At 45.2% G+C, this 12,403-nt stretch overlaps 1 protein-coding gene, 1 non-coding gene and 1 pseudogene across 3 annotated transcripts; all 3 read left to right on the top strand.

Annotated features, from left to right (window-relative positions):
* Positions 1-336: 336 nt before the first annotated feature.
* LOC120666567 (diacylglycerol kinase 1-like) lies at positions 337-5,087 on the top strand. Of its 2 annotated transcripts, none has more exons than XR_005671788.1 (8): positions 337-509; positions 941-2,079; positions 2,463-2,829; positions 2,903-2,979; positions 3,745-3,864; positions 4,120-4,284; positions 4,380-4,513; positions 4,596-5,087. XR_005671788.1 is itself a non-coding variant. In XM_039946433.1 (8 exons), the coding sequence occupies exons 2-8, from the start codon at positions 952-954 to the stop codon at positions 4,743-4,745; spliced, it is 2,145 nt and encodes a 714-aa protein (XP_039802367.1). In that variant the 5' UTR covers positions 339-509; positions 941-951; the 3' UTR covers positions 4,746-5,087. The 2 variants fall into 2 exon arrangements, 1 of the variants encoding a protein (XP_039802367.1); XM_039946433.1 differs by having other exon boundaries at positions 339-509; positions 4,376-4,513.
* A 179-nt stretch (positions 5,088-5,266) lies between these two features.
* On the top strand, positions 5,267-5,339 carry TRNAK-CUU. The gene has a single exon. It is a non-coding gene; the product is annotated as a tRNA-Lys (tRNA).
* Positions 5,326-11,637, top strand: LOC120666566 (annotated as a pseudogene).
* The last annotated feature ends 766 nt before the right edge of the window (positions 11,638-12,403 follow it).

Here is a 12,403-nt window from a genome sequence, read left to right as displayed (position 1 = left end):
TTATTCCTCTTTAGCTTCGGATGAATTTCCAGATTTTTTCCAATAAAAAAAATCCACATGGTCGGAACACATTTGCGAATTGCGATAGGCCGAAGGCGCACCGAATGTCGGCCTGGCAGCAGCGTCGAGAAGCGTCTCGCCTGGTCACCCGGTCCCACTGCACGTGGGCCCCGCAGACATCCCGAATCGGACCCGCAGTTTAATTACACCCCTCCCCACGTGTGCCCTCGCCCGTCGGATCCTCCACGAACGGCCGCGATCCCGCCCCCGTGACGTGGCCCGAGACACGGGCCCCACAAACCCGCCGTAATTAACTCGCAAATCCCCCATCAAGGAGCGCAGGGAATCGAGGAGCGCAGCGCAGGAAGGGGGAGGGGAAAGGGCAGCAGGCAGCAGCGCAGCGCCGGCGAGCGAGCGGGCGCCTTCGAGGATCAAAATGTGAGGGCGAGCCCGGTGGGCTCCGATCGCTGATTCCCGAGCCGCCCGCGCTCCGCCCGTGCGCTGATCCCGTAAGATCCCTCTCTCTCTCTCTCCCCCCGCTCGGTTCCCTGGAGAAATTGGAAGGTTTCGTTGTGCGCTGTGGCATCTCATTGCGGGTGCTACTGCTACGAGGGGGATAGCCGGATAGGGATTAGGGTTTCAAGGGAGGAGTATTGGTGTAGAACTTGCGGGTTGATTCGAGGGCTTGTTTGGTTGAGGCCCTTCGTTTGATCAATTTGCGCCTGCACGAATTCGATAGGTTGATGGTATTGGGGTTAGGATTCCGGTTCCGGTTTGTTGCCACCGAATGGGTGCTTGCAGGTTCAGAACTCCCTACCCCTTGAAATTTAAAGCTAGCAGGCATCAAATAAATGTTCATTGTAGGACTGTCGTCACTCTCCACCTTGACCCAACGGATTTGCCTGGGTTAATTTGTCTCGTTGCCTGGTGTCTGGTGCAGGAACACTCAAGATGCTGGATCCTAGGTGGAGTGCCGTTTCGGCCTACGTGTCGGAGTACTGGTCTGTGATAATCGCCACTGCCGTGTTCGCGTGTGTGGGCGCGGTGACCATCTACTACGTGGTGAATCAGCTGAACAAGAACATCAGCCTGAGCCTGGTGAAGGCTATCAGGGTCAGGGCGAAGCAGTACAAGAAATGGAAGGACAAGGTCCCCGCCGCGTCCCACGTCTGGAGGAAAGAAGTTATCCCCCGCAGTAAAGGCCTGAAATGCTGCGTGTGCCTCAAGTCCGTTTCGCCGCCTCAGTACTCTGGGGCCACCATCCATCAGTGCGATATCTGCGGCGCCGCCGCGCATCCGAGCTGCTCAGGGAATGCGCACAAGGATTGCAAGTGTGTTTCCATGGCTGGTTTGAACCATGTCCTTCACCAGTGGGCTGTGCAGTGGATTGAGACAGCGGATCACTCCGAGGAAGACTCGTTCTGTTGCTACTGCGATGAATCTTGCAATGGAGCTTTCCTTGCAGGGTCTCCGATTTGGTACTGTATGTGGTGTCAACGGCTCGTGCATGTTGACTGCCACAGCAGCTTAGCCAAGGAAACTGGTGATATCTGTGACTTGGGACCATTGAAGCGGCTGATATTGTCACCTCTTTGTGTTAAGGAGCTTCATTGGACAGGTGCAGGGATTTTGAGTTCTATCACAAGTGGGGCTAATGAATTGGCTTCCACTGTCCGAGAAACGATTATGATTCGTAGAAAAAGGTACAAAAATGGTACTGCATCTGCTGACTCAGATAGCTCTGGGGCTATTGAGCTACCATCTGATGCTGAAGGAGACTCGCAAGAAGCAAATAGCGCAGCAAAGAGGAGGGATGATCAGACCAACGGCAAACTCGATGAGGTACACCAAAGCTCCGAATCAGAGAAAGAAAAACAAGTTGTATCAGATAACACAGCTGCAACTGGTAGGTCAAATGGGCAACGTGAGAATTCTCATGTACAGAACAATCAGAAGTATGAAATTGTCAACGTGCCTTCTGATTCCAGGCCCCTCCTTGTTTTTGTTAACAAGAGAAGTGGTGCTCAGAGTGGTGATTCATTGAGACAGCGTCTGCAGATCCTTCTTAACCCTGTGCAGGTTGGTTTAGTTGCTTTAAGCTCTTTAATCAGTTTTAAATTATATAAATTTCATTTTTGATTTGCTCTGATTTCTGATACATCTAGCACACCATCCAATTTTTTTGGGGAGCACAAATGCATTATGATCTTTTTGTGAATTTGCATGTATCTTTAGAGCTGGAAGTGGAAAGCTTGTTTGCACAACATTAATAATTCCTTTTATACTTTGCTTATTTAAAACTCCGACACTCAGTACCCTGTAACTTTTTGGACTTGATAAAGTTTCGTGCAAATCGCAATTCAGTTAAAGTACACCTTCCCTTTTTAATCTCTTCATGTTATGACATTTATTGGTACAACACAAGGCCACTTTCCATTATGGTACTAACTCATTTTCATTAGGTTTTTGAGTTGAGCAAGCAGCAAGGTCCAGAAGTTGGTTTAGCTTTGTTTCGGAAGGTAACCCACTTCAGAGTTCTTGTATGTGGTGGAGATGGCACTGCTGGTTGGGTTTTAGATGCCATTGAGAAACAGAAGTTCGAAGCTCCGCCTCCTGTAGCCATCCTTCCAGCTGGTACTGGTAATGATCTTGCGAGGGTTCTGTGTTGGGGTGGTGGCCTTGGTGTTATTGAGAAGCGGGGAGGTCTCTTCTCAGTTTTGCAAGATGTTGAGCACGCAGCAGTCACTGTTCTAGACAGATGGAAGATCGCAATTAAGGACAAACAAGGGAAGCTTATGGCACCACCAAAATTTATGAACAACTACTTTGGTATGTTACTTCTTATCTTTGATTCTGGAAGTTTTTGCATGGTCAGATAACTGTAATACTGATCCTTTTTCAGGGGTTGGTTGCGATGCAAAGGTTGCCTTAGATATCCATAACTTGAGGGAAGAAAACCCTGAGCGGTTTTATAGCCAGGTAATGCCTGCTTGCTTGCTCCCTGAACCCCCTGTTATGTGCATTACTCTCCCTGACTCTTTTGTTGTTGCAATTTGGTGGTGGACCTGTGTGCTTTACTTTCCCGTGGTGTCATGCATGATTTGTGCCAGTGGTATTATATGTTCCAAGATTGCTGAAATTGCTTAAACATTTGGAATGAGTAAAACAGTATGTTTTCAGCTTCTCTTGGACTGAAATTATGCTTTTAAAATTCGGGACAATGTTCAGAGTAGCACAATGCAATACATAAAGTTTCAGGATGCCAAACTTCCGTACATATTGTATGATGTATATCTGTAAGCATAATAAATATTATGGATCAAAGTGCATATGTATGTGTTTTTAAAGTTGGTTCATTGGAGCCTGGAGGGAAATAAATCTTCTTTTAACATGTTGATGATAATTGTGCATGCGATTATCATTATTATATTTGGGGAGCTGGACATTCAACATCAGGTCTTGTTGCAAGCATTTCCTGGATGATTTGTGAACCATTGATTGAATTTGCAAACTAATGCTCATATAGATCTGAAAATGTATTCTAGGTGTAGTGAGAAATTGTTGAACGAAACAAACTGATGCATCTTCATTCAACAAATTATCTTAATTGTCTATTTCCTTCCCTCACCTTTTTCAGACTTATGTTTGCCTTAGCAATGTTTCACTCTGTTCTGCATGCATCATCCTTTGTATATAGTTAAAAGTATTTTCTTTAGCACTGACAGGATGCAGATATTTTTGTAGTTTATGAACAAGGTGCTTTATGCAAGAGAGGGAGCAAAGAACATCATGGACAACACGTTTGATTATTTTCCTTGGGATGTCAAACTTGTGATAGACGGATCCAAAATTGATATTCCTCAGGTAAGCGCACCACATCTTCTCTGGCTCTCTGCTCCCTTTTCTCCTCAAAGGTTGCATGTCTTGCATATCGCAAAATAGAATGCTGACCCCATTATTCACATCAGTGATCAGTGATGAATTGTTTAGTTAATATTGTTACTACACCTTCATGGTCCAGTTCTTGAAGAAATTTTAGTAAGCACCTTTGGAAGTAGTAGATAAGCATCTTTGGTTAGACTGTGTAACCTTATTGTTTTTATACCTTATTAATTGCAGGACTCTGAAGGTATCCTTGTTGCCAATATCCGAAGCTACATGGGAGGGGTTGACCTATGGAAGAATGAGGATGATGTCTCTGACACTTACCTCCCTCAATCCATGCATGACAAGAAGCTGGAAGTAGTTAGCTTCACCGGAATGCTGCATCTGGGAAGGCTGCAGGTATGGGAGACGAATACTCTTTGATTCTAGACTTCACAGTGTTGGTTGTTTGACATGGACTGTGGACTGTCAATAAACAATCTTGTTCTAGGTAGGGCTTTCTCGTGCGAAAAGATTAGCTCAAGGTCATCATATAAAGATTGAGATCAGTACGACAATGCCAATCCAAGTGGATGGAGAGCCATGGTCTCAGGAGCCATGCACCATAGAAGTTTCTCATCGTAACCAGGTTCCTCTAACTCCCCTTTAGTTTATCAGTTCTACCGCATCTGCTTCCTCCGTGACTTACAGCAAGGGTCTCTCACATGCAGGCCTTCATGCTGAAGAGAGTTTCCGAAGAACCTCTCGGTCATGCTGCTTCCGTCATGGCTGACATCCTGGAAAATGCTGAGAACAGCGGCATCATTTCGGCCATGCAGAAGAGGACTCTGCTTCAAGAGATAGCATCTAGGCTTTTGTAGGACAGTTCTAACACTCGCGCTTGTAGTTGTGTAGCGCTCACCCTATAACTTGTTCTCTTGTTTTCAGCTGGCAGATGCTTCCTTCCAGGCTGGAAGGGAACTATGCCTGGACGTTTGTACATACAGTCGTGGTATTTTACGCCTGATTTGGGTTGTGGCTGTGTAAAATTTTGTGTAAAATTTTGAACGCCCTATTGGGTTGGGCATAGTTGGTTAGGGCCCTGCCAGAGCATTGTGTGTACTTTGTTGCCCTTGGTGAGGCTAGAAAACGTGATATCATTTCTTGGTTGTTGAAACTTGAAAGAATGAATTTTCAACGTTGTTGATCTGGATTCCAATTTTCATTCTGGCACAAATTTTGCAGAGGTATTCTCTCTTGTCTGTCCTATACCCATATATCCACAAAGCGGATATAATTGTTTGGATTATCGACAGTTTGCAGCGATGTCAGGTCAGCAGTCAATGATGACCATGTGTTTACAGAAAGTATCAAGATAATAAACAAGGCAGCAATCAAAAAAGCCCGTCTAGCTCAGTCGGTAGAGCGCAAGGCTCTTAACCTTGTGGTCGTGGGTTCGAGCCCCACGGTGGGCGTTTCATTTTTTATCTATCTCCATTTTTTTGTTTCCTCATGTTCTTCTCCCCTGTTATCTCCATTTTTTTTGTTTCCTCATGTTCGTCTCCCCTGTTAGCTCAAGTCCTTTGTTCCCAAAACAACGTTCTAAAATTTCTTGGTTTCATTTTGCAGCCAACAGATTCATCGAGTCATCGCGCAAGCTCGTAACTCCAACTATGCCCACTTGTTGGCCTAGTGGCTGAAGTGCCGGCCTGTGCTGGCGGCTTCCGAAGCCCCTCTTCGCTGATCACCATTTCTTTACTCCCCCTGCACCAAAGCTGTTTCTCGAAGTGATCAGTCAGTCAATGCTTCCATAGTTCCTTGTTTCCTTCCCTGGAGATACGCAAGCAAGTCCAGTTCTTTCAATCCCCCTCAGAAATCTTATCCTGCTGCTGTGCACCAGAGGAAGAGCAAATGGGGCTCCTGGTGGCGCTATGGGCGGTTCTGGTACACGCTCTAGCCTGCGCCGACGTGCTGCACGCCAGCGAGCAGCCGTTGTCGAGGATCGCCATCCGGAGGGCGACGGCCGCCGTGGTCGATTCGGCCAGCGTCAAGGCTCGCCCCGCAGTCCTTGGCCTCAAGGTCTTCTCGCTCATGCTTGTTCAGCTTTTTCTTCAGTGATGGCGCACCGATTCGCTCACGTTTTTGGTGATGCTTGTGTTGCAGGGTCAGAGCAGTGATTGGGTGGTCGTCGAGTTCTCCCATCCGAACCCCTCCAACGACGACTGGATCGGCGTCTTCTCTCTTCAGGCTTCAGGTGAGCTACAACTATGACACTGACATTGCTGCTTCCCCCTTTTCCTGTGGCTTTTCTTCAGACGATGATGTTTTATCTCTTCACGTGTTCAGCTCTGAAATCTGCCAGCCTGAAAACTGGGAGGATCTCCCGCCCTTCCTGTGCACGGCACCAATAAAGGTCATCAGTACTGCTCTTCCATCTTTGTGCATTAGTACATGATATGGATCGGACACTGAATTTTGAAGAGGCACACGGACCTACAGTTCCAGTATGCAAACTTCACGAATGATGCCTACAACAAGAGTGGGAAGGGGTCCTTGAGGCTGCAGCTGATCAACCAGAGAGCGGACTTCGCATTTGCGCTCTTCACCGGAGGCCTCTCGGCTTTAAGACTAAAGCATGTCTTCTCAATTTTTTTTTGTGTAATGTACTGACACTGAATAGTTTGAATGGTATTTGACGATGATTTATTTTGCACTGTAATAGCCGAAGCTGATTGCTGTCTCAAACAAAGTGACGTTTGAAAATCCAAAGGCGCCCGTCTACCCTCGGCTGGCACAAGGGAAATCTTGGAATGAAGTAAGTTCAAACTTTGGACTTGTTTTTGCCTAGGCAATGCACGAGTGATTGTTGTTTGACTGCCTATGCATGTTCATTCATCTTTCTCTCTCTGAACTAGTGCTTGATTGTTAATAACATGGTAGATGACAGTCACTTGGACAAGTGGATACAGCATCAAGGAAGCACTACCGTTTGTGGAATGGGGCCCTAAAGGCGGACATCAGATGCTTTCGCCTGCTGGAACATTGACATTTGGAAGGAATAGCATGTGTGGTAGGTCTGTCAATTTGACATTTCATTTTGCAAATGATTGCTTGAATGCAGTGATGAATTATGAATATAGCATGTTTGCATTTCGCTGCGTAACTACTTGTTACTGCAGGTTCACCAGCACGGACTGTTGGGTGGCGTGATCCTGGTTATATTCATACAAGTTTCTTGAAGGAATTGTGGCCTGATGCTTTGTATGTGACCTGCATCAACTCTTTCAATTAGCATTCCTTTATTGGTTTTATTTCCTTATATACTTTGTCACAAAGAAGGACAGTCATATTTTAATTCTTGATCATGTTTCAGATACACGTATAAGCTTGGACACAGGCTATCAGATGGTACTCACATTTGGAGCAAGTCTTACAGTTTCCGTGCATCACCTTATCCTGGACAAGATTCTTTGCAACGTGTTGTTATCTTCAGGGACATGGGAAAGGTGTGGTTCTTTGCACATTTGGGGAAGATTCTTTGCAGGGTTTTTATTTCAGTTTCTTTCAGTATTTAACTTAATTACATTTACTAGTATAGGCAGAGGTAGATGGTTCAGATGAGTATGGTAACTACGAGTAAGCCTCCCTGAATATCACCAAACAGATCATCAATGACTTGGAGAACATTGACATGGTCATCCGCATTGGAGATCTTTGTTATGCAAATGGCTATTTGTCCCAGTGGGATCAGTTTACAGCGCAGATATAACCAACTAGCAAAATTGGCGCGCTAACGCCGCGCCTGCAGGTAATGTGCATATATGGTTATGTGGCTTGTAGAGCTTCTTTGCTGCAGTAGTGGAACTGTAGAAGGAGCCGGACATAGCAAAAGGGATGGTGGGCGTGAGCAATGGAGACGAACTACGTAGAATAAGGACACGGCAAAGCAATAATACATCCGTTCGGCCGGTACATAAGCCGGCTGGTTTTGGCTGGTTCAATAATATTTTGTGAGAGGAAAAAAATTGAAAAAACAACAACTATAGACCAGCAGAACAGAATGCAAATAGAGTTCATATGTACACCGCATGGCTACGAAGAAGAAAAAAAAATCCTTTCTAAACGGGCAGGTGAAATAGAAAAGGAGAGAAAAAATATAGCCAGAAATATCTATAACATAATAATATATGTGCACAATGGAGAATAGTAAAATTTGTTATTGATAACCTAACCTAGAGTGCATACCAGCAAGAGGCTAGAAGACCATAACATAGAGCAGTCGGATGGATCCGGAGAAAGAAAAGGAGAAGACACCTATACTCGGCGACTCAACCGAGGAACTCTAGTCGGCGGTGCAGGCAGAGGAAATGGTGCACAAGTGGAAGATGATCGATGTTCATATAGAAAGTATACTATGCCCAGTAGGGATGACAATTTTATCTACAGGTACTGGTACATAATTTTACCCGTGGATAGAATACGGGTAAGAAATCAGGTACCCAACTGCTACCTGGTGATATCCGAAATACAATAATTATAATTATTCTCAAATTTTATGTTGCATTTTCTTGTGATTATATGAACTACATAGACCTGTTAATAAGATTATGTGAAGTAACTTATGTAAAAGTAGCATTGACATTTTGCTTATTGTTTGTATTGAAGTGTATGCATCATTATTGCATTTTTAGATAAAATACCTAGCGGGAACTGAATTCATTTACTTACATACAACTATAAAATAAATGTTGAATATAAGAAAAAATGGTGCAGAATTAACCGTTTGCTTTGCATTCGCTTGTATGGGTGATATAACTACATAGATAGACTGTTAATGAGATTATATGAAGTAACATATATGAAAGTAGCATTGACATTTGCTTATTGTTTGTATTGAAGTGTATGCATCATTATTGCATTTTTAGATGAAATATTTAACTGGAACTGAATGCATTTACTTACATATAACTAAAAAATAAATGTTGAATATAAGAAAAAATGGTGCACAATTAACGGTTTGCTTTGCATTCGCTTGTATGGGTGACATGATAATCTGTATGGCCAAATGACGTGTTTAGCAATGAGCAGCAACACGGACAGCAATTAAAAAGTGCTGAAATATTGGCCGGACACGGGAGAACGCTGGGAGTAGCGCAGGAAGGAGACAGGCCAAACAGAAGCACTAAATGGGCACGGCAATGAGCAGCAAATTTCTATGGGTCCCACCAAGCTCTGGCACACGTCACACAGGCACAAGGCAGGAAGGAAATCTGACCACGAAGGGACGCGGTGAATTGGCGCAAAAGTGCAGAGGCCTCCGGAGGCCACGCAGCAACGTCCGATTTGTTTGGCACGCAAGGCCGATCCTCTTTCCCACCGCGTCAAGCCTTCTGCGTCAGATGCACGTAATGAAATTGCACACGTGGCCAGCAATGCTAGTGAGGCAGCAAGCAACGGCGCGATTGGGCACCAGCACATCACGGAAGCCACGCGGGAAGCTAGGAAACGCCGAGCACTGGATGCTCTCCGTTTGGTTGAGCGATATAGATTTACATAATAATTGCTTCAACTGTTCCATACATGATTGGCAGGTCAGTTCAGTCCATTTTTCAGAAACTTCAATGAAATTGCTCATAAGGTGATGTTTGGAGGTGCGTCATCCTTGTCTGAACTTCAGTGGCAATCATGAGAGAGATTGGCCTGACACCATATCATTCTATGGATACAACGATTCCGGTGGTGAATGTGGTGTTCCTGCTCAGACTATGTTCTATGTCCCTGCAGAGAACCGGGGAAAAATTTGGTAACTCTCTAAAATTTTGTTTGGTAACAACTGCAAAAAAACTTAAAACCATCATTGCTTAAACTGACTACTATTGGTCTATTGACGAAACCATTGTGACCTCCAGGTACTCGACAGACTACGGCATGTTCAGGTTCTGCATAGCTGACACTGAAGAGGACTGGAGGCCAGGAACTGAGCAGTACAAGTTCATCGAGCATTGCTTGTCGTCGGTCGACAGGCAGAAACAGCCATGGCTCATCTTCCTGGCACACCGGGTTCTTGGGTACTCATCAGCCAGCTGGTACGAGATCATGATGGGGTCATATGGTGAGCCGATGGGCCGAGAAGGGCTCCAAGATCTTTGGCAGAAGTACAAGGTTGACCTAGTGATTTTCGGTCACATTCACAGCTATGAACGCACCTGCCCCATCTATCAGGCAAGCCTGAACTTCTCCTACGTCTGTTTCAAAAACACATTGCAGAAGCCAAATGCCCAAATGCACATTCTGTTCCAACAGGCCTTCCTTTTACAATTTTTTGCAAATAAGAAAAAAAGGCCACAAAATAATTAGCATGGCACCGTCTCCATTTGCAGAATCGATGTGTCCAAGATGGATCTAACCATTACAGCGGGCGATTCAACGCGACAACCCATGTCGTCGTCGGTGGAGGTGGTGCAAGCCTCTCCCCGTTGAGAGCCACCGTGCCATACTGGAGCTTCTTCAGGGACCTCGACTTCGGCTTCGTCAAGCTCACAGCGCTCAACAATTCGTTCCTCTTGTTTGAGTACAAGAAGAGCCGTGATGGGAAATTCTAATTTACGGCGACTGTAAGGACGGTTGAGTACGGTTTCCGACCGCTATTTTTTTCCCTCTTTTGGCATTCTTTTGTCGTTTTGTGATAAAAGGCTTTCAGAGAAACTTTCCAAAAAGAAAAAAATTGGAGAGACGATGAAAATTATTTCAAGGAGAAAAAATTCAAAAGGAAAAAAATTGAAAAAAAAACATGGAGGAAATTTTTTTGCATCCAGAATTAAAAAATTGAGAATAAAAGATTTTCAGGGAAACTTTTCAAAAAAAATTGGAGAGAAACGAAAAATATTTCAAGGAGAAAAAAATTATTTAGAAGAGAAAAATTGAACAAAAATGGAGGAAAAAAAATTGGCATCCAGAATTAAAAAAATTGAGGAAAATTTTTGCATAAAAAATATATAAAAAAAGAAAAAAAACAAACGTTGCTACCCAGCGGGGGGCTCGCCGGAGGCGGCGGAGGTGAATGCCGCCGGGCCGTCGTGACGCGCGCGGAGCTTTGCAGCGCCGCTTGCCTCGGGAAGCTCGTGGACCTCCCCGCCACTGGCCTGCCGGGCCTCCCCGCTGTCGGGCTGCCACACCGCCGGGCTGCTACGCCGCACTTCTGTCCTGCCGCACCGCTGGGCTGCTGCGCCGCACTTCTGTCCTGCCACACCACCGGGCTGCCGCGCAGCACCTCCGTCCTGCCGCCCTAGAGCTCCGGCTGTCGAGATCTAGAGGAAAGAAAGAAAGAAAGAGAAGACAGGAGGAAAGGGGAAAGGGAGCAGGAAGAGACAGAGGCACTAGAAGAGAGCGAATATATTCACGTGGTGGGCCCCCTCTAATTGACCGCGAGTTGTAGTCCGTCCGGTCACCAGGAAAATCAGGATTGGGAGCCGTGATGGCAATGTGTATGACCATTTCACCGTATCGCGCGACTACCGAGACGTCCTGGCCTGCTCCATCGACAACTGCCCCCGGACTACCATAGCTGTTTGAGCAACCTTTGGACTCCAGAAGGCATGCTTGTTGTTGTTTTGTTTTTGTTTTTTGTTTTTTGTTTTTTTTTGCGAGGAGGGCATGTTTGGTTTTCTTTTGTACTAGGCAGTAAAGCTCCCATCCATGAAAGAAACATGAAGATTTGTACTATTTGTATACACCAATGAACTCGATGTAATTTTTCTTGTGTCCAAAGTTTACCGATATGCTGTGTAACCAATCTGATCTAGTCTAGAACCTAGGAATCAGAACACTGTAAAAGGAATAGGGTGCTCGTAGCCTAAGAGAGGGAGGGGGTGAATTAGACAAACTAAAAATTTTAATCTCAAGCTCCAACTATTTGCACATAAAATAAACTAAGTCATATTATCTAGATGTGCAACTAAGAATTCTTCTAGTGTGAAAACCCTCATCCCAAAAGAGTTATGCAACATATAGCCAATCCTATCAAAATTCTACTCTAAAAAGTAAAGGCACACAAAGATTGCAATAAGTAAACGTAGAAGCTTAAATGGGGATGAGAGAAAGCAAACTCTTGTGACACGAGGATTTATCACGTGGTTCGGTTAGCCACAAAGGCACACCTGCATCCACATTGTTGAAACACTCACAAAGAGTATTGCTTCTCGGCAATCAAGTCTCTTCCGAGGACACCGAGTCCACGGTCACCTTGATCCCGGGTTTCACTAAGGAGCTTCTCCACCAAGAAAGGGGGTCTCCACGTCCCCCGCACAAAGCTTGTCGTCGCCGCTCCACACCAAGCTGGAGGGTCGAAGACGTGCCGGCGAGTCACCAAGACTCCAAGGATGGCCGGCTCATCGAGATACACTTTGGTTCACTCAAGAATCAGCTCACAAGGTACACAACATTGCCTTTCAATCACTAAGAAGCTAACCTAGCACTACCTCTCTCAATTGTGTGCTAATGTCACACCCTGAAATTTTTGGATTTCACGATGTGATTAAAA

This window comes from Panicum virgatum, chromosome 3N (genome assembly GCF_016808335.1).
Source record: "Panicum virgatum strain AP13 chromosome 3N, P.virgatum_v5, whole genome shotgun sequence".
In the NCBI taxonomy this organism is placed as follows: Eukaryota; Viridiplantae; Streptophyta; class Magnoliopsida; order Poales; family Poaceae; genus Panicum; species Panicum virgatum.
The sequence above is the reverse complement of the archived record's forward strand: the minus strand, read 5'-3'. Positions and strand labels throughout refer to the sequence as shown.